The sequence below is a fragment of the Mirounga angustirostris genome, unplaced genomic scaffold (genome assembly GCF_029215605.1).
Source record: "Mirounga angustirostris isolate CCGP_5_RB_7025 unplaced genomic scaffold, mMirAng1.0.hap1 SCAF_6, whole genome shotgun sequence".
Taxonomy (NCBI): domain Eukaryota; kingdom Metazoa; phylum Chordata; class Mammalia; order Carnivora; family Phocidae; genus Mirounga; species Mirounga angustirostris.
In genome coordinates, this window is record NW_026991714.1 from 115,819,657 (window position 1) to 115,837,443 (window position 17,787).

Consider the following 17,787-nt stretch of genomic DNA (forward strand, 5'->3'; position numbering starts at 1 on the left):
CTACAAATTAAGAAAATAATTACAGAATTCATGTTGTTTCTTGTGTAAGCCTTCCTTGACACCGTAAGTAGCATTGGTGGTCCCTTATCTGTGCTCCACAGTACTCTGCACATAGCATCAGTAAAGCACTTAGAATATTAAATTGCAAACTGAGAGTCAGTTATATTTCTACATAGTGGCAATGAACAATCACAAACTGGAATTTTAAAAATATATTTATAATAGCAACAAAAATATGAAATAGGGATAAACATGAGCAAATATAAAAGAAGTATAAAGTGAAAAGTATACATTTTACTGAGAGAAATTAAAGATGACCTCAATAAACAGAGCTATCTCATTCATGTGTCAAAGACTAAATATTGTTAAGATGTCAATTCTCCCCAAATTGATCTATAGATTCAAAGCAGCCTTAATTAAAATTCCAGAAGCTTTTTGGTAGATATTGACAAACTGATTCTAAAATTCACCAAAACAACTCTGAAGAAGAACAAAGTTGGAGGACTCACACTATCTGATTTTGAGAATTATTATAAAGTAATATGTTATTATACAGTAATCAAAACAAAAAATAAAAACAAGTCACTGTAAGATCATGAAAAGATACACCACATATGATAAAAAGATATACCACATCTGATAAAACACCTGTATCCAAAATACATAAAGCATTTTCAAAACTCAACAATAAAAAACAAATAACCCAATTAAAACATGGGCAAAAGATGGTTTCATGTATGTAGCCATACATCAAAAAGTAACTTACCTAACTGTACACTTTAAATATACAGTTTACTGTATGTCAATTATGCCTCAATAAAGCTGTTTTAAAAATGTAATCTAACTCCTTGACTACACTGCCAGCTTCTCAAGAAAGGAATTATAAGTCATTAACATGTATGTCTACATTAGCATTTTGTTAACGCAAGAATACAGATGCAGGGGGGTGACTGGCTGGCTCAGTTGGTGAAGCATGCAACTCTTGATCTCAGGGTCATGAGTTCAAGCCCCACATTGGGTCTGGAGCCTACTTAAAAAAAAAAAAAGGACTACAGAAGCAGTTAAGTACTTGCTGCATAAACATAATAATTAACAAGCAAAAAAGGAAGAACACTATATTAACTGAGGTTAAAATTGTAATTCCAAAAAGACTTAATCTGAAAGTACCATGTAACTGACACATATAAAAAAATTCACATTTACAAAGACAGCCTGGCATGGTAAAAAGAGCACCACACTAAGATTAGGAGACATGAGGGACCCAAAGTGAATCCTTAAGTAACCAAATCTCTCAGTGGACTTCATTTCATCATCTGAAAATCAGGGTTGTTAATAATTTCTATCTTGTTTACTTCATAGAATTCCTTGGAAAACCATATAAGAAGAATTCAAAAGTCTTCAAAACCATAAAGTAGTTAGTATTGGTGTCATCAGACTCTACTTTGCAAGGAGGTAGAGAAACCAAAGATACATGATTTCATTTATGTGAGGTTTAAAAGCAACCTGGTCTACTGACCTGACTGGAAATAAAGACAGGAACAGTCCTGTTCCTTTCAATTTTCTGCCCAGCAGTGGACAAGGTTCATTTTCCTTATTTATAAAAAACAAAACAAAACTGCCTACTCTGATCTCTTAACTATGAAAACAAATACCTGTCTTTTCAAAAGAGAGTGGTTGGAAAATACAAAATATCAATTATCATATTTCTATTTTAGGTTAGGATGGTTTTGTCCTTCTTTCCTAAAAGAAACCAGATTAATTTCTTTCAGGTATGGGAAATCAAAGATGCACATACAGATGATTTTGTTCTAAACAAATTAAATCCTGGATTTTCAGAGTAGACATCTTTCAAAATTATGTCAACTGTCTGTTCTGAAAAACAGATACCCTTGTTTTAAATTCAAATGTATTGATAAACTATGATGAAAATACAAAGGTTAATAGTGATAATAGGAAACAAGAGACAGAAGACTGAATGACTTTTGTGATAGCTCTCTGTAGGTATAACCTATAAGACTTCATTCTCAAAAATTAATCTTCAGTTAAGGAAAAAACTAGAAGGAACCCATTAAAATCTTTGCATAAGTTTGTGACAGGTTAATGAGTTTTTAGATTTAGTAATAAGAAATGTTCTTATTTTTCTCTTACTAGTAATGAAAGTTTATGATGAACTGAGAAAAAAATATTTGGAGATTAAAAAATTCTATGTACCAATGGGTTGTGCCCTTGGAAATAAGGTTTGTATAAAAACAAAGCCATCTACTCTGCTTTTATTAGTAGCACTCATACAGTGATGATTATTCAGGAGATAGAACACTTTGACTTTCACTGCCATGATTAAGAAAAATGAAGAAAAGAACTGAATTTGGATCTTTCCCAGTGAGCTGGTATCATTTAGTTGGCAATGGGTTGTTTTTGTAGTGATGGGCTTCTAGTGTTGTTGCTCTATAAAAAGCATCAATACCGTAAGCAATGGTGTCTGTCCACTTTTCTACTTTCTATCAGATATGCTGACATTCACAAAAGATATAAGGATCTGTGATGTCTGGGACAATTTGATTCACTAGAGGGCAGGTTTTATGTTAAATGTACTAACATTCTGCTCAGTAAGTTTCATGTCTAGGCATCCGCTTTAAGTACTCACCACACTGAAACAATAAAACAAACTCTTAGAACCATGGTAACACCCTTTCGCATTAAAGCTATCTGCTGGTTGATGTAGAAGAACACAAGAAAGGGAGAAAAAGGGGGGAAAAAGAGGCGGGTAAGATTGGAGATTCTTTCTATCTATATTTACTGAAAGGTTTTAACTCATGGCTGCCTCCAGGGAGGATCACAGCAAATAGAGGGATAACACTATCTGGATAAAAGTATTTGCCTGTTTCATGACCTGTTTCATATTCATTTCAAAGTCTGATACCAACCAGATGCCCCAAAATGATGATAAATTTAATTTATTTCTAATTTCTCAAACTCTTCTACAGATTCAGGCAGCAGAGTCACAGCCATTAGCTCACTGAGCCTGGATGAATCATTGAAGGAATGGAATTGATCAGGCAGATAGATTGCAGTGCATGGCTAAGAGTCTCCTGAGAAGAGAGATGGCAGAAATCCAACATCAAATAGATGATGAAATGGCCATTTCCATTATGGGAACATCACATACAGATATTAATTAGAAGGCACTATAATAGAGTTAAGTGGATGTGGGGAAAAATGCTGAGTTAAAAGTCACCCCGGATGTCCCTAGCCTGAAGTAATCATAGATGTGAAGGTGAGTCATGGATTTGCAATTTTCCATTCATTTTACAATAGCTATAGGTAAGGTAGAGAACAGATATAACTCCAGAATGGTGATCTTTTTTTTTAGACTGGGGACAAACTATCTTTAAAAAAAGAAAAAAATTCTAGTGTTTTCCTTTTATTATTAGGAAGAAAATTACATCTTTTATTTACAGCGACACTAATGGTAGATGATAAGAGAACTACTATTCTCCTAGTAAAGAAGAAATAAAGCAAATGAAACAAATTAGCTCTGAGTTTAAATACCCAGCATTCTACCAACTTTTTTATTTTAAGGATGTAAACTCATCTTTAAAACTTATGAAATATTCTGTCCTGAGTCTTTAGTTCAAATCTAGCTTAGCTGTTAAAAATTAAAAATCTTTTGAAGTATTATTTGATAACACCCAAATGCTGGAGACAGTCACATTCCAGACCTTCAGAGCTCTCTAAAACATTATAAGACTCATATTCAAAGTATCTATTGGCCCAACACTGGATTTATGACAGTTTAATTTTTTTATTCTGCAATCCCTTGCACTTTCCTTCCCCTTAATACCTTCCAACTGCATTCTTCCTATCTGTACACATAATAAACAATAATAGCAGACAGATGACCAATAAAGGAGTTGAGACAACAGTGAAGATAGAAGGGTTTTATCTTTACATTTTGGTACAATATGGATTACAACCTCAGGATTCTGGATGAAATACTTTGGTTATTAACTTCAAATAGTTGAGGCTTTATCCAAAAGGAAGTTTCTTTGCTGAGGTTCCATTCTGAATTTCCTACAAAAACTTAGAAAATTAACAAAAGAGCAGAATCACAGAGATATTATAAGAAATAATAAGATACCCAAATAATGTGGAATAACTTGTTGAAAGCCTTTTTTTTTCCCCAACAAGCACTTACCAAAGGTAAGGATGCATCAGCAAAAATGATTAAATAAAAACCTCCGAAAATTTTCTCCTCCATAAAAGCCATGAGAACACTGGCAAAAATTATAAGAATCAACTTTTTCTGAACTGTGGGAATTAACCAAAGGCTTGCAGCAGTCTGAGGAGGGTTCATTAAAGAAAAATTGGCTGAATCTTGGTAAAAACAATGAGCTTTGTGACATTTTAACGCTCCCTATTTTTATTCCACTCTCCTGAGCTCTAGAGTAGCCTTAAAAACCAACAGTTTGTAATCACAGTAAAAACCACGAAAGGGGTCAGAAGAGTGATGAAGTTCCTTCAAAGCCCCATTCTCAGAGAACTGTCATCATCTGACCTGTCTGGTGGCTCCCTGGAAGACCTCACTCGTAAGGCCGTCTTTATTTGACCTGACTTGGAGTGCATCAAGTCAGTGCAAAGAGCCTAATCCCCAGGGGTGTTTACTGAAAACAATTTCATGCAATTGCTTAATAGTATGGCTACCTGAGGCAGTAGACATCAGCTGGAGCAAATAATAGGCTAACCAAAAAGTTTCAAAGGGAAAGCTGAAGAATGAGATATCTATAAGGGGCTTTAAAAAATTCTTAGTATCCCCAGGAATCCAGAAGTCTACATGCATGACCATGGCTGTGCACATGCTCACGAAAGACCTGGGAATGTCCTAAGCTCACTACTCTGACCTTGAGGCTCTATGCAAGTAATAAATGAACTGCCAAGTGCAAGCAGAAAGCAAATGTCAATGGCCTGGTAGAGTATTGAAGGTGAGCCCCAATGTATACACAGAGTCCTTCAGAAAAGATTGACTTATTGGTTCCAAGCATTTAAGGTAATCTTAGTCCAATCATTAGCTAAACTAACCTAACTAAGTAGAGACTTTAATGAACATACACAAAAAAGAATACAGACTTTACAGAATTAGTTTAGGAAAGTCACTAAATAACAATAACAAATAGCAACAAAAACAGACTCTGGGGGAAGGGGAAAATCTGATTCTGAGAGTTGCTACATTATTAAAATGTCCAATTTTCAACAAAAAATTGAGATTTTGCAAGAGCGCCTGGGTGGCACAGTCGGTTAAGCATCTGCCTTCAGCTCAGGTCATGATCCTGGGGTTCTGGGATCGAGCCCCGCATCAGGCTCCCTGCTCTGCAGGGAGTCTGCTTCTCCCTCTCCCTGTGCCCCTTCCCCCTTCCTTGTGCACACACACACTCTCTCTAATAAATGAATAAAATCTTTAAAAAAAAATTGAGATATGCAAAGAAAAGAGAAAGTAAGATACCTACTCAGGTAAAAAAGGTAGTCAACTATAAATGTACCTGAGGAGACCAGATGTTAGACTTACTAAACAAAGACATTAGCTATTTAAATATGTTCAAAGAACTAAAGTATGCAAATAATGCCTCACAAATAGAGAAACTCAAAAAAGAGACAGAAATTATTTAAAAAGAAGAACCAGTGGCTCAGTCGGTTAAACATCTGCCTTTGGTTCAAGTCGTGATTTCAGGGTCCTGGGATGGAGCCCTGCATTGTGGGCTTCCTACTCAGCAGGGAGTCTGCCTCTCCCTCTGCCACTCCCCCTGCTCGTGCTCTCTCTCAAATAGATAAAATCTTAAAAAAAAAAAGACAAAGAAGAAGAACCAAATAGAAATTCTGGAGGTGAAAAGTACAGTAACTGAAATATAAATTTCACTGGAGGAATTCAAAAGCAGATTAGAGCAAGCAGAAAAAATAATCAATAAACTTGAAGATAAGTCAACTGAAATTATCCTGTCTGAGAAAGAATAGAGAATGAAGAAAAATGAACAGAGCTTCAGAGACCAATAGGACATCATCAAATGTACCAACATATGCATAATGGGATTCCCAGAAGGAGAAGAAAAAAAGGGACAGAATGAATACTTAAAGAAATAGTGGTCAAAAATTTCCCAAATTTATCTAAACATTCAAGCAGCTCAAAGAACTCCAAATAGGATAAAATCAAAGAGATCCTAACCACATCATAATCAAACTGTTCAAAGACAAGGAGAAAATCTTAAAAGTAAATCTTAAAAGTAAAATATAAGGAACAAAATTTAGATACTCTCCTGAAAGTTGCCTATAAATATATCTGAAGCAAAGACAGTGGCTTCAGGCTTAGATCTCAGAGTCTTAGTTCTGGCATGTACCTCTTTGGAGGTTAATTAGTTGAGTATAAATTTGATATAACTCATAGGGGATGGTTTTTCTCTCATTATAATCTTTCAGAATAACAATCAACCAAATTCTCCAAACCAGGTGAGTGTTTAGTCTTCTACACTAATCTCAAAGCAGCAACAGATTCAAAAAGGAAATAAGAAATCCTTTTGCAGAAAGAAAAAAGTATCAGCAGCAGATGACTTGATTATGGCTTTTATGTGGGAATGTTCCTTGAATAAAAGGCTTAACTTACCTATGGTGGCTGATTAAGAATTTCTTAAGAACTATGAGTTAATCATTAGTTTTTTTGTAGCTCATTCACAAGAAAATACAGTGACATAGTAGTATCTCAAGCTAAAAAAACTTAAATAAAAAATTTAAATCTCAGTAATAGACCTAAAGTATAAATTTGACCATATTTCCCTCTCTCCTCCTCCCATATTAACTTAAATCAAGAAAAGCCACTCAGATCATCACATTTTTTTCTCTTAGGATTAGAAATTGGGTTAATATAAGGTTACTGATTTATTTCTCTTCTATAAAAGCTCTCTGTTTTACTGATTCTCTCTGACTACTGTAACTGTGTTTTTTTTATTTATATAGGTCTTCATACTGAAGTATAACAAAGCACTATGGAAACATAATGGAAGAATAATAATAGGGGGCGCCTGGGTGGCTCAGTCGTTAAGCATCTGCCTTCGGCTCAGGTCATGATCCCAGGGTCCTGGGATCGAGCCCCGCATCAGGCTCCCTGCTCTGCGGGAAGCCTGCTTCTACCTCTCCCACTACCCCCTACTTGTGTTCCCTCTCTCGCTGTGTCTCTCTCTGTCAAATAAATTTAAAAAATCTTTAAAAAATAAAGAATAATAATAGAATACATGTTCAAAGACATATCACTATCCTCTTTTTAAGGGCATTATATCATAAAATTTCAAACTGGAGGGTAAATGCATAGTTTTTACCCTTGTTCCTCAGATAAAGATGCCAAGAAAGAAAAGGTGGGAATAAAATGTCTTACTCAAGATTAGGAAAATAAAACTATAACAATTTCAAAAAACCAAGAATTAATCAATAAAAATATAGGGACTAATGCCCATGATACAGAATAGCGATATCTTGGTGGCTTCTAGCCTTCATGATAGATATTCATAGATGGGGAAAACTACTCTATCATACAGACTTCCCATAACTAACCTGTAATGATAAGACATTCATTGTGATCCAGCACCTCAGTGAAGAGCCGTGAAACAATTAACTCGGGGTTGATTAAAAAGCGGATTTCTTCTTGCACAAGTCCTGCACCGGTTACACCACCTCCAACAAAACGGTTTGCAAAATCCACCTATTTGGGAAAATGTGGCATGTTAAATGATGATCTAAATACCTACATATATGATAAAGAAGTACTCTCCCTCTTCCTTTCATTTCCCATATAAATCAATCCCCAAATTAGTAATCTTCCCAGGGAGAATAGGTTGTGGTTGAATGTACTCTTTCCATCTCACTGCAGTTAACATCTCTGCTTATTCCTTTGGATTCTAAAACCTTAGAAGGAACCTGGAAAACGGAGCTTTTAGGCAAAAGCCTCAATGTAATTATACAGACTCTTGTTTACAAACCTTCTATGTACTCCAAGGGCCACAAATCAAGGGAAACTATTTGGAAAGGTTTTAAGATCATTTCCACACCATTCACTATTCAATTTCCATTTCTGGATTTCTTATGACTTTAATTGTATCTTTCTTATATAATATGGCAATCAAACATTTGTCCTAAAAGAACTGAGAAACTTAGTAATTGCCCTTTTTTGGGTAACCTTTTTCTTCTGTGAAAGAATAAAAAGATGGAAATTTCATCCTAAATTCAGTTGTAAATGCAAAACTGTGTAAACATTACAAACTATTTTTTTTAATACAGCTAAGGAAAAAAATGAAAACAGAAAACCTAGTTTAACAACAAAGATTCATAATGTGGCTATTGTTGATAATGCTACTTATAAACATCAGAGTACATGTTTATGGAAAGAGCCCAAATTACCATCAACTGATAAATGGATAAAGAAGAGTGGGGTGTATGTGTGTGTATAAATAAACAAACTGGAATAGTCCTCAGCCATAAAAAAGAACGAAATCTTGTCATTTGCAACAATGTGGATAGAGCTAGAGAGTATTATGCTAAGTGAAATAAGTCAGTCAGAAAAAGACCCATACCATATGATTTTACTCATGTGGAATTTAAGAAACAAGTGATCATAGGGGGGCACAAGAAAGAGGCAAACCAAAAAACTATAGAGAACAAACTGATGGTTACCAGAGGGGAGGTGGGAGGGGGGAAATAGGTTAAATAAGTTAAATAGGTGATGGGGTTTAAGGAGTACACTCGTGATGAGCACCAGGTATTATAATTAAGTGTTGAATCACTAAATTGTACACCTGAAAGTAGTATTACACTGTATGTTAACTGGAATTTTAATAAAAACTTAATGGTTTCCAGCTTTGCCTTAGATTTTTCTATTTGAGGACTTAGATTACACACATACACAACACCCTGTGTACATACATAGCTATACACATGCAAAAAGAATTTAGTAAGTAATATAAGAGAAGCTTATATACCGTATAGAAAAAACATACTCCTGTGTCTCTCCTTTCCTCTTACACTACTACCATACTCACAACACTTTTGACACCAGATGTATGGGTTTCTACACATCAAGAAATTCTGAAACACCAGCTAGGTATCCTGTAATTCAATTCAGTTCTGACATCATCTACCAGGAGTTCACATCAGATCCCACAGGCTAAGGATTCAGTCCCACAAGACTGCCCCACTTCACATACCAACTGCAAGTCCCAAGTTGTCAATTATACTTCTAATTGACCAGCTATAAGTTGGGGTTCCCATGACCTGCTCCTGTGGTTTGATAGAACAGCTCACAGAACTCAGGATAACACTTATTTATGTTTACTGATTTATTAAAAAGGATATAATAAGGGATACAGATGCCTCTTCCCAGTTACCATGCCCATGTAACATAGAGTTTCTACGCCTCTCTGGGCAAGGCACTCTCCTAGTACTTCCACATGTTCACCAACCTGGAAGCTCTTTGAATCCTGTACTTTTGGGGAGTTTTGTGGAAGCTTCATCACTTAGGCATGATCAAGCATTAACTCAGTTTCCAGTCCCTCTTCCGTTACCAGAAAATGGGGGTAGGGTAAAAGTTCCAAACCTCTCATCATGGCTTAATCTTTTTGGTGACCAGCCCCCATCCTGAAACTATCCAGGAGCTCACCAAAAGTCACCTCATCAGAACAAAACACACTCCTATCACCTAGGAAATTCCAAGGGATTTAGGAGCTCTGTTTCAGGAAATCAGGGTCAAAGACCAAATATCAGAACAAAAGATGCCTCTAGTGCTCTTATCAGTTAGGATATTACTGGGGTTTTAGGAGCTCTGTGCAAAGAACCAGGGGTAGAGACCAATATACGTTTTTTCTATTATTTTACAAATACTTTCAGACTATTGTCAAATACAAGATTTCCTAAAACTTGTTCTCTAAAGCAATTATGATACTACATAGTAATTTGAAGTCTGTTTTACAAAAGAGTAAAGAAAGAATACGAATCTTTTGATATATAAAGATACATGTAAAAAGACAGAAATTAACAGAAGGTAAAGTAGTCTTCTTTCATTAGAGAAAAACTTAGAAATACTGAAAAATATGACTAGACAAGTTCTTGAAATGAGTATTACAGAGAACCATATATATTTTATACTCTGGCATACTAAATCAACACTATAAAAAAGAGAAACTCTTTAGCTTATATAGAAAATTAATTTTAGTTGAACTAGTCCATTGATTAGAATTAGCTGCTTTCAACATATAAGGTCATTATGCATTGGGTGATTTATGGCTTAAAATGTTCAACAAAGATCAACTGAATATTGTGCTGGGAACCATGTGATACAAAGATGAGTATGACATGAGCCCTGACTTCACAGCATTTGCAATCTAGATGAGATCCCAGCACATAAGCAGAATAAGGTGATTACTAAAGAACCTACTAGAATGTATTAGATCCTTCCCAAATAATACAATTAACTAAAATTGGAGCAAGGAGACATGGTATTCAAACTAGATTTTGCTGACATTCAGGCAGAGGGAATAACTGCACAAGGACGTGGGAAAAAACAACTGTACAGAGCTATATGAAGACAGTGTTAAGCAGATTCCCGATGCCTGTCTGCAATATAGAGTATGTGAAGGATTATAGTTGCTGATGAGGTATTCTGGGGTCAAGGAAAGTACTTAATTTTGAAGGTTCTTGGAAAAATCCTAGGAAGAAAAGTTACAACTGGACCTGTGTTTTAGAAAGATAATTCAGGCTAGAGTTTAAAGAATGAATTGGAAAGGAGTAAAATTAAAAGCAGAGAGGCTGGGTAGGTGACTACTGAATAGTTTAGATAAGCACTACTAGGACCTCAAACAGGTCAGTGGGGAAGAAAGTGAAGGAATGAGAGACCCAGCAAAAATTTAAATGGAGAGCACTTGAAAATCAAGAGACTAGCTAAGCATAACAGTACTGTGAATACAAATGAGAAACAAACAAGGTTTGAAATCAGCAAAACTTAATTTTTACTGGAACAAGGTACACAACTAAAATAAAAAGATAAGTTCTATCCAACTTATGTACAACTTGGTAATGATAAATGAAATACATTCAATGTGCATACTATTATTCATTCTTTGAATAAAAGGCCAACATTTATTACTTGAAAGGTATGCACAGAAATAAATACATTATACTAAACTCAATATGCCTCTGAAGGCAGGGGTCTTTTAGAAAAATCAAACTTTCTACTACTTAAAAAAGTTCTTAATAAAAGACTCTCTATTACAGGTGAGAAACCTGTTCCAGTACATGAAAACAAGCATACGAGGCCTTCTTTATTTTTAGCCATTTTCCAACTCACTTTACTTTAAAGCTACTTGTTCAGATTAGTCAGTTTCTGAATTATAACTTGATGAAAAGGGAGAAATGATAACAATCCTTAGAGAGGTTTTGTTGTTGTTGCCATTCAGTATAATGTAATTTATATGCTACACAAGGAGCTTTGAAATATTGCAATACAATATTCCCCGATCTCCTGGGGATACACGGCATGGGTAGGGAGAATAATTAATAGAAGCCTTTACAAAATTCTTTTAATCTACTGAGGTTTCACATTTCATCTATAATATATTCCAGAAAAGTGGGAAGAATCTCAACCTTGAATGTTGCTAAATAATTCCTTGCTGAATTGTATTGTGAGGAAAGGTCAGCATTCCTGTGGTGCTAACTAGCAGTAGCTTTGTTTATTTCATGTGTATTAAGACTCCCTCAGTTAAATCCAAGATTTGTAGAAAAGAACATCATCAAGATGGAAATGTGTGAAAAAAGTAACATTCATCTGAAACAAATTTTAAGCATATTTCAAAATTACTGTTTACAAAAAAGTAATGATTAAATACAAATTTTAAAAAATTTTAAGTGCCAGACAAATATTAATTCAGTTATCTAAGTATTTCTATTTATAATCTCAAAAAATTACTGGGAGAGAGTGACTTAAAGCAAAATATGGTTTGCCCCTTTGAAGATTTTAATTACAAATATGTCTTTGAAAAGGCCATTCTAAAAAGAATCTCAGTTTCACTAAGCACTGAGAGCATAAATATATCCTAAGAAGCCAAATGCAAATGAGTCTAGTCATTTTACAGTATACATTGTTATTCAAAAAAGTTAGTCCATTCTCAGGAAAATGATTTAACTTCTGACCCAATATAAGCACCAAATAAGGATCTAAGAAGAAAAATCAGCAATTTCCAGTATAAGTGAAATGATGTACAGCATCTTTCAAAGAAAACTGAAATTACAATGCTCTTATAAATGGGATATGAACACAAATCACTAACATTTTGTCTCTGATTAGTGATTTTTAAAAAATCACTATAAAGCAAAAGAAAAACATGTTCAGGTTAAGTGTTACAACAATTTAAAGCTAGATACAGAGGGTGTTTTGTTAACTCCTTTTTCCAAAAATATATATTTTTAAAGTAAAGGCAGTAACACAGATTAGTAACAAAGATTGAGAGATGGGCAAAATCTGCTCTGAAACAGGGAAAAGACAGCAAGCATAGCTGGCTCATGTGCCTGAAACTGTTACATATGGGAGAGAGGACTTTCTTATCAATCAGTTTTAGATGTCTGCCTCCTAAGACCTAAACAAGGTTGGTGGTAGAAAAACATTTCAAGCTGGTCATCATTTGGGGCAGAGCAAGAGCCTTTAAAGAAAAAGAACAAAACTACTTGGTGACGGCTTGTCAAGACCATACTCTGGGAACTTCATCCACTGTCAATCTACATCAATGTCTGAACTAAGAGGCCTGATGTTGTCCAGATCTTAAGATTTTCTGTCAAAGCCTTTTTAAAGAGGTGCACGTTAAGAAACAGCGTACACTGGCAAATAAGTCTTACCAAGGCTGTCAAAATGATCTGTTTGGCATTTTTCTCCATTCTGCTATCATGCTTCTTTGCATTAAATCAGTTTAGGAGATAAATAAACAGGTTTTCATATTTTCTTTGCTGTCAGAAGCTTGGCAAGAGTAAGTCCCAAACACATGCACACTGTTGTGATCCACCTACCTGTAGCATGCCTTGACCATTTCCTTCTATGGTACCTTCATAAGTGACATGCAATCGAGTCAGGGGTTTTTCACATCTACAATTTAAAAAGATAATCCTTTACTTTTTTCCTTTTTTTTTTTTTCTCTTATTTTATTTATTTGAAAGAGAGAGAATGAGAGAGAGAGAGCATATGAGAGAGGGGAGGGTCAGAGGGAGAAGCAGACTCCCCAACGAGCAGGGAGCCCAATGCGGGACTCGATCCCGAGACTCCAGGATCATGACCTGAGCTGAAGGCTGTTCCTTAACCAACTGAGCCACCCAGGTGCCCCGATAATCCATTACCTTTAATGACAAACATTTCACTGTGGAAAAATGTGAAAATATACATAACTAGAGAAGAAATATTGAAACCATTCCAAATCTTTTTTTTTTTTTTAAAGATTTATTTCTTTATTTGAGAGAGCGAGAGAGAGAGTACATGAGAGGGGGGAGGGTCAGAGGGAGAAGCAGGCTCCTCGCCAAGCAGGGAGCCCGATGCGGGACTCGATCCAGGGACTCCAGGATCATGACCTGAGCCGAAGGCAGTCGCTCAACCAACTGAGCCACCCAGGCGCCCCGAAACCATTCCAAATCTTAAAAGCCAGAAACAGGTGCCTGGTTAACATTTTTGATATAGATTCTCCCAAACTTTTTCTTATTCAAATATTAAATACACATATTTAAATTAAAATGGGATAACATGCTGCTTTAAAACCCATTTTTCTCCTATAAAATATTAGTTTCTCTTCTTTAAGAATTGAGAAACTTCTCAAAATGTAAAAAAAAAAAAAAATCTATGCAATTTTATTATTATGCTAGAGTTGGCAACCTAAAGAAAAATACAGAAAAATTTGGCAATAAATCATATATATTGGGATGGAGTCTATTTTCACTAGCTTGTACACATGAGTGTGTGTGGTGGGGGTGTCTTGATGAAAATACAGGCCACAGAAATCTGATCTATGATATTTTTATATTAATAAAATTGATGGATGAATCTATTACTTGTAAGTCACAATTATTTTCTTTCCTTTTCATTGACCACAGTCACTGACATGCTACCCCAAAATTTGGCATCATGGTATATCAAATATTTTAAGCTGAATTAAGTTTGAGAAAATGGCAGAAGCAGGAGGGTCACTATGACCTCCTCCCCTCCTCACAGTGTAATAAAACCCTCATGTGCAAGGTGCCCACCCTGTATTTGGAGGAAAGGAACATCCTTATCCAAAGAAAAAGGGATGCCAAGAATTCTAACAAACAGGCCTTGCTAAGTTTTCCCTGGATAACTACAATTACCTCATATTTCTTAATCTGTCAAATTCCTCAGAGATGTCTACTCTTCATTGAACCTAGCAAAAAAGTAAGTGGGTCTGTTTCTTTGGGCCTTCATTTCCTTAAGAAGGTTCCTGTGACATGTAAAACTTACATTAAACAAATTTGTGTGCTTTTCTCCTGTTAAATCTTTGTCCTTTTAGTTTTCAGACCCAGCCTGGGACCCTAACTAGGTCAAGAAAAAACTTTTTCCTCCCTTACAGTATTTACCTGGCTTACATTATATTAAAAAACCAATTCCATTTTATTAATAGTATTTGTGATGACATTTTTCAGTAACAGATTTTCCCTGATTACTTACTTGATAAAAAATATAAATTACAATAGAATATAACAGATGAGATCCAAATGCCTAATTTACATAAGGGTGGTATTCATTTTGGGGGGGGACTATATATTTTTTAAAACAATTATATATTTCTTAAAACAATTTAACAGGGGAAGCATTATTATTGGGATTTACTTTCCTCCTGATTTCAATGAGTCCAAATACATTTCTGGGGAAGCTCCAGTCCAATAGATTAACAGCCTTAAACAGAACGCAATTCAGTACAGGTTCTAAGAGCTCCACTTGCATTAACTCATGTAATCCTCACAACAACCCTATTACTATCTCTTTTTACAAATGGGAAAATAATGCACAGAAAGCATTTAAGTAACCTGCCCAAGATTCATAAGCAACAAAGCAACAAGGATATGAAGCCAGGTAGCCCTAACAATAGCCCAAACTCTTTAACAGTATGCTATACCTTTAGAAAAATTACTTTCTAAATCTCTTCTAGAAAGTAATGACACAAGTTTGATCTTTTTTTTTTTTAACTTCCTTTTTTGTTTGTTTTTTGATCCTACTTTCCTGGCCATTTTATGCTAAGGGAGACTACCCATGAGGATACTACTGAAAAGACAAAAAGAAGCATGATCCAGAAATCTCTAGTTTATCAGTCAGGACTTCAAAACAGAAATCTCATCTGTCATCAACTATTCTTCATAACTGAAGCTGTCAATGTACAGTACAATTCTCAATAAAATTATGAAACTGCTAGACACTTTTATAAAAGCATCCTCCAACTTCCTGATTGGCCCCAGCAAATCTTTCATACCAGTCACAATCAAAGACACAGACGATTGTGGCTCTCTGTGATTAACTAAGCACAGATAAGGTATTCACTGATAATCACTGGGTTAACTGTCACATGGCAGAAACCTGGAAATCAGAAAACCCTCTAACTTCCTGGCACCCATTTAGCTCCCTACTCCTGGGAACACCAACAATCCTCTCTTCTTTATCCTTCCTCTTTAAATGAATACATGTTTCTGGTTCTGTGGAGTCTGGGAGATTGATTAATAACATTCTCCAACTTACTTACGAAGCAGCTAAAACAAAAAGAGGTCAATGAGCCAAAAAAAGTTAGAAAAGTTATCAAGTTGAATTGTGCCTATGAAAGTTAAGGGGAATATCTCGATCTTACTTAGGGGCAAAGTTATCTCACTGACACAGCAGCCTTGCCAATCCTGGCATTTTGACCTATTCCTTCTCTCTCAGATGGTAATGTACCAATGGATGTCCTTTCATGTTAATGCCAAATTAATGTCAGATGCAGAGTAGAGATCTGCAGCTGAATTAAAAACAAGCCCTCGGCATGATCTATAAAATCTACACCAAAGTGGGATGATCAAAACATCTGAATTCCTATCAGATACTAAAAGAAAAGCTAAGAAAACCAATCTGTATTCTGGTCTGGGCAGATAAGAGCAGACTGTTACTTTTAGTTGTAGATACCATATTTTAAGAGGGACCAATGGCCTAGAGTGTATCAAGAATAAAAATAAAGGGTTTAGAATCCATATTATATGCAAAACAGAAGAAATTAGTAAATTTAGTATGTACCTGTGTGCGCTGTTAGAGGTGGGGGTGGGTCAAGAAAGCATGATGATATATGAAGAAAACTGAATGTTAAAGAAAATTAGATTCATTTATTGTACCACCAGAAGGAAGAACCAGGAATGGAAGGGGCACGGAAATTCTTTGGAATACAGAGTTTCTTACTGAATGAAAGTATTAGATAACAACACGAGCAGCCAACAACAGGATACACTGAGGTGAAACAGTGCATTTCCCATCACTGAAGCTGTCTGTCATCTGTCACAGATATTATAGAGTTGATTGATATTTTTAGTAGACAGCTGGGTGAGATGATTTCCTGGGGTCCCTTTCATCTCTAATATGCCAAGACTCCATCCAAAATGCTATACATGTTCTTTTCCTTTCTGGCTCTATTTTGTTTTTGTTTTTATCTTCCACTTGTTTAATCTTTTACCCACCTCCCTCTACTAATAATCATCTCAGCCATGCAGCCGGCCTCCTAAAGTAAGTTTGTTTTCCTTTCACCTCACAAATAAACATCTTTGATGGATAAGAAACACCACAGGAAAGCCACTTAAGTAGATGTGCTTCATCCAGTTAACTTCCTTAAAAGTGAGTCCCTTTCATCACTAATTCCAAAGGAAACAATTACAAACTATGATAAAAATTATGAGAAAGTGAAAATGAGAGTTAACATGAATGCATACGCAAAATACGCATTTAGTATGTTTGATCATGCCTTCATGTTTGATGAAAAAGTTGATCTACTCTTCTTTAAGTGCTTTGGGATCTGCTCTAGATTAGGAAATGTATTAACTAGTTCAGGGCACAAAGGAACTTACAAATGTGAATAAACTCAGATTGGTTATTATTCTTCTCAGTTATTTGCAGATAAATAATAAGAAAAAAAACACAGTAAATTAGCAGCTTTCACAAAATCTGCCAATAGTATATGTGAACAGCCAAACTTCAAAATTCTTATCATTCAGACAAATTCTAGGTAACTACTATTTACATTTTTTTTTAACAAAGAAATTTCCCCCCATCTTGTCCTCCAGAATGAAAAGCCATAAAATACAAATATAGTAACCAAAAGAGAAGGGTAAGGATTAGTATTAAATATTGGTGTTCTAGGGGTGCCTGGGTGGCTCAGTCGGTTAAGCATCTGCTTTCAGCTCAGGTCATGACTCCAGAGTCCCTGGATGGAGCCCCACATTGGGCTCCCTGCTTAGCGGGGAGTCGGCTTCTCCCTCTCCCTCTGCCTGCTGCTCCCTCCTGCTTGTGTTCTCTCTCTCTCTCACTCTCTCCCTCAAATCAATAAATAAAATCTTTTAAAAAAATAAATATTGGTGTTCTAGTTGATATTAGTGTCTTCACACAAAACTCCTAAATAGGACTTTGCTTCAGAAGAAAAAGACTAAGGCAAAGAGTAGAAATCACAGGCTTACAGGCTTTGATTCAGATAGCATGACCTTTCCAACAATGAGAGC

The 17,787-nt window shown here is 35.5% G+C and overlaps 1 protein-coding gene across 8 annotated transcripts in view; it reads right to left on the reverse strand.

Annotated features, from left to right (window-relative positions):
• Nucleotides 1-17,787, reverse strand: part of PARG (poly(ADP-ribose) glycohydrolase) — a 137,657-nt gene that overhangs the window by 51,987 nt on the left and 67,883 nt on the right. For all 8 annotated transcript variants that reach the window (XM_064594944.1, XM_064594946.1, XM_054508278.2 and 5 more), the window contains 2 exons: nt 13,078-13,153; nt 7,588-7,735 (listed from right to left, as the gene is read on the reverse strand). In XM_064594944.1, the coding sequence (XP_064451014.1) occupies nt 7,588-7,735; nt 13,078-13,153 (224 nt within the window). The remainder of the gene's footprint in view (nt 1-7,587; nt 7,736-13,077; nt 13,154-17,787) is intronic.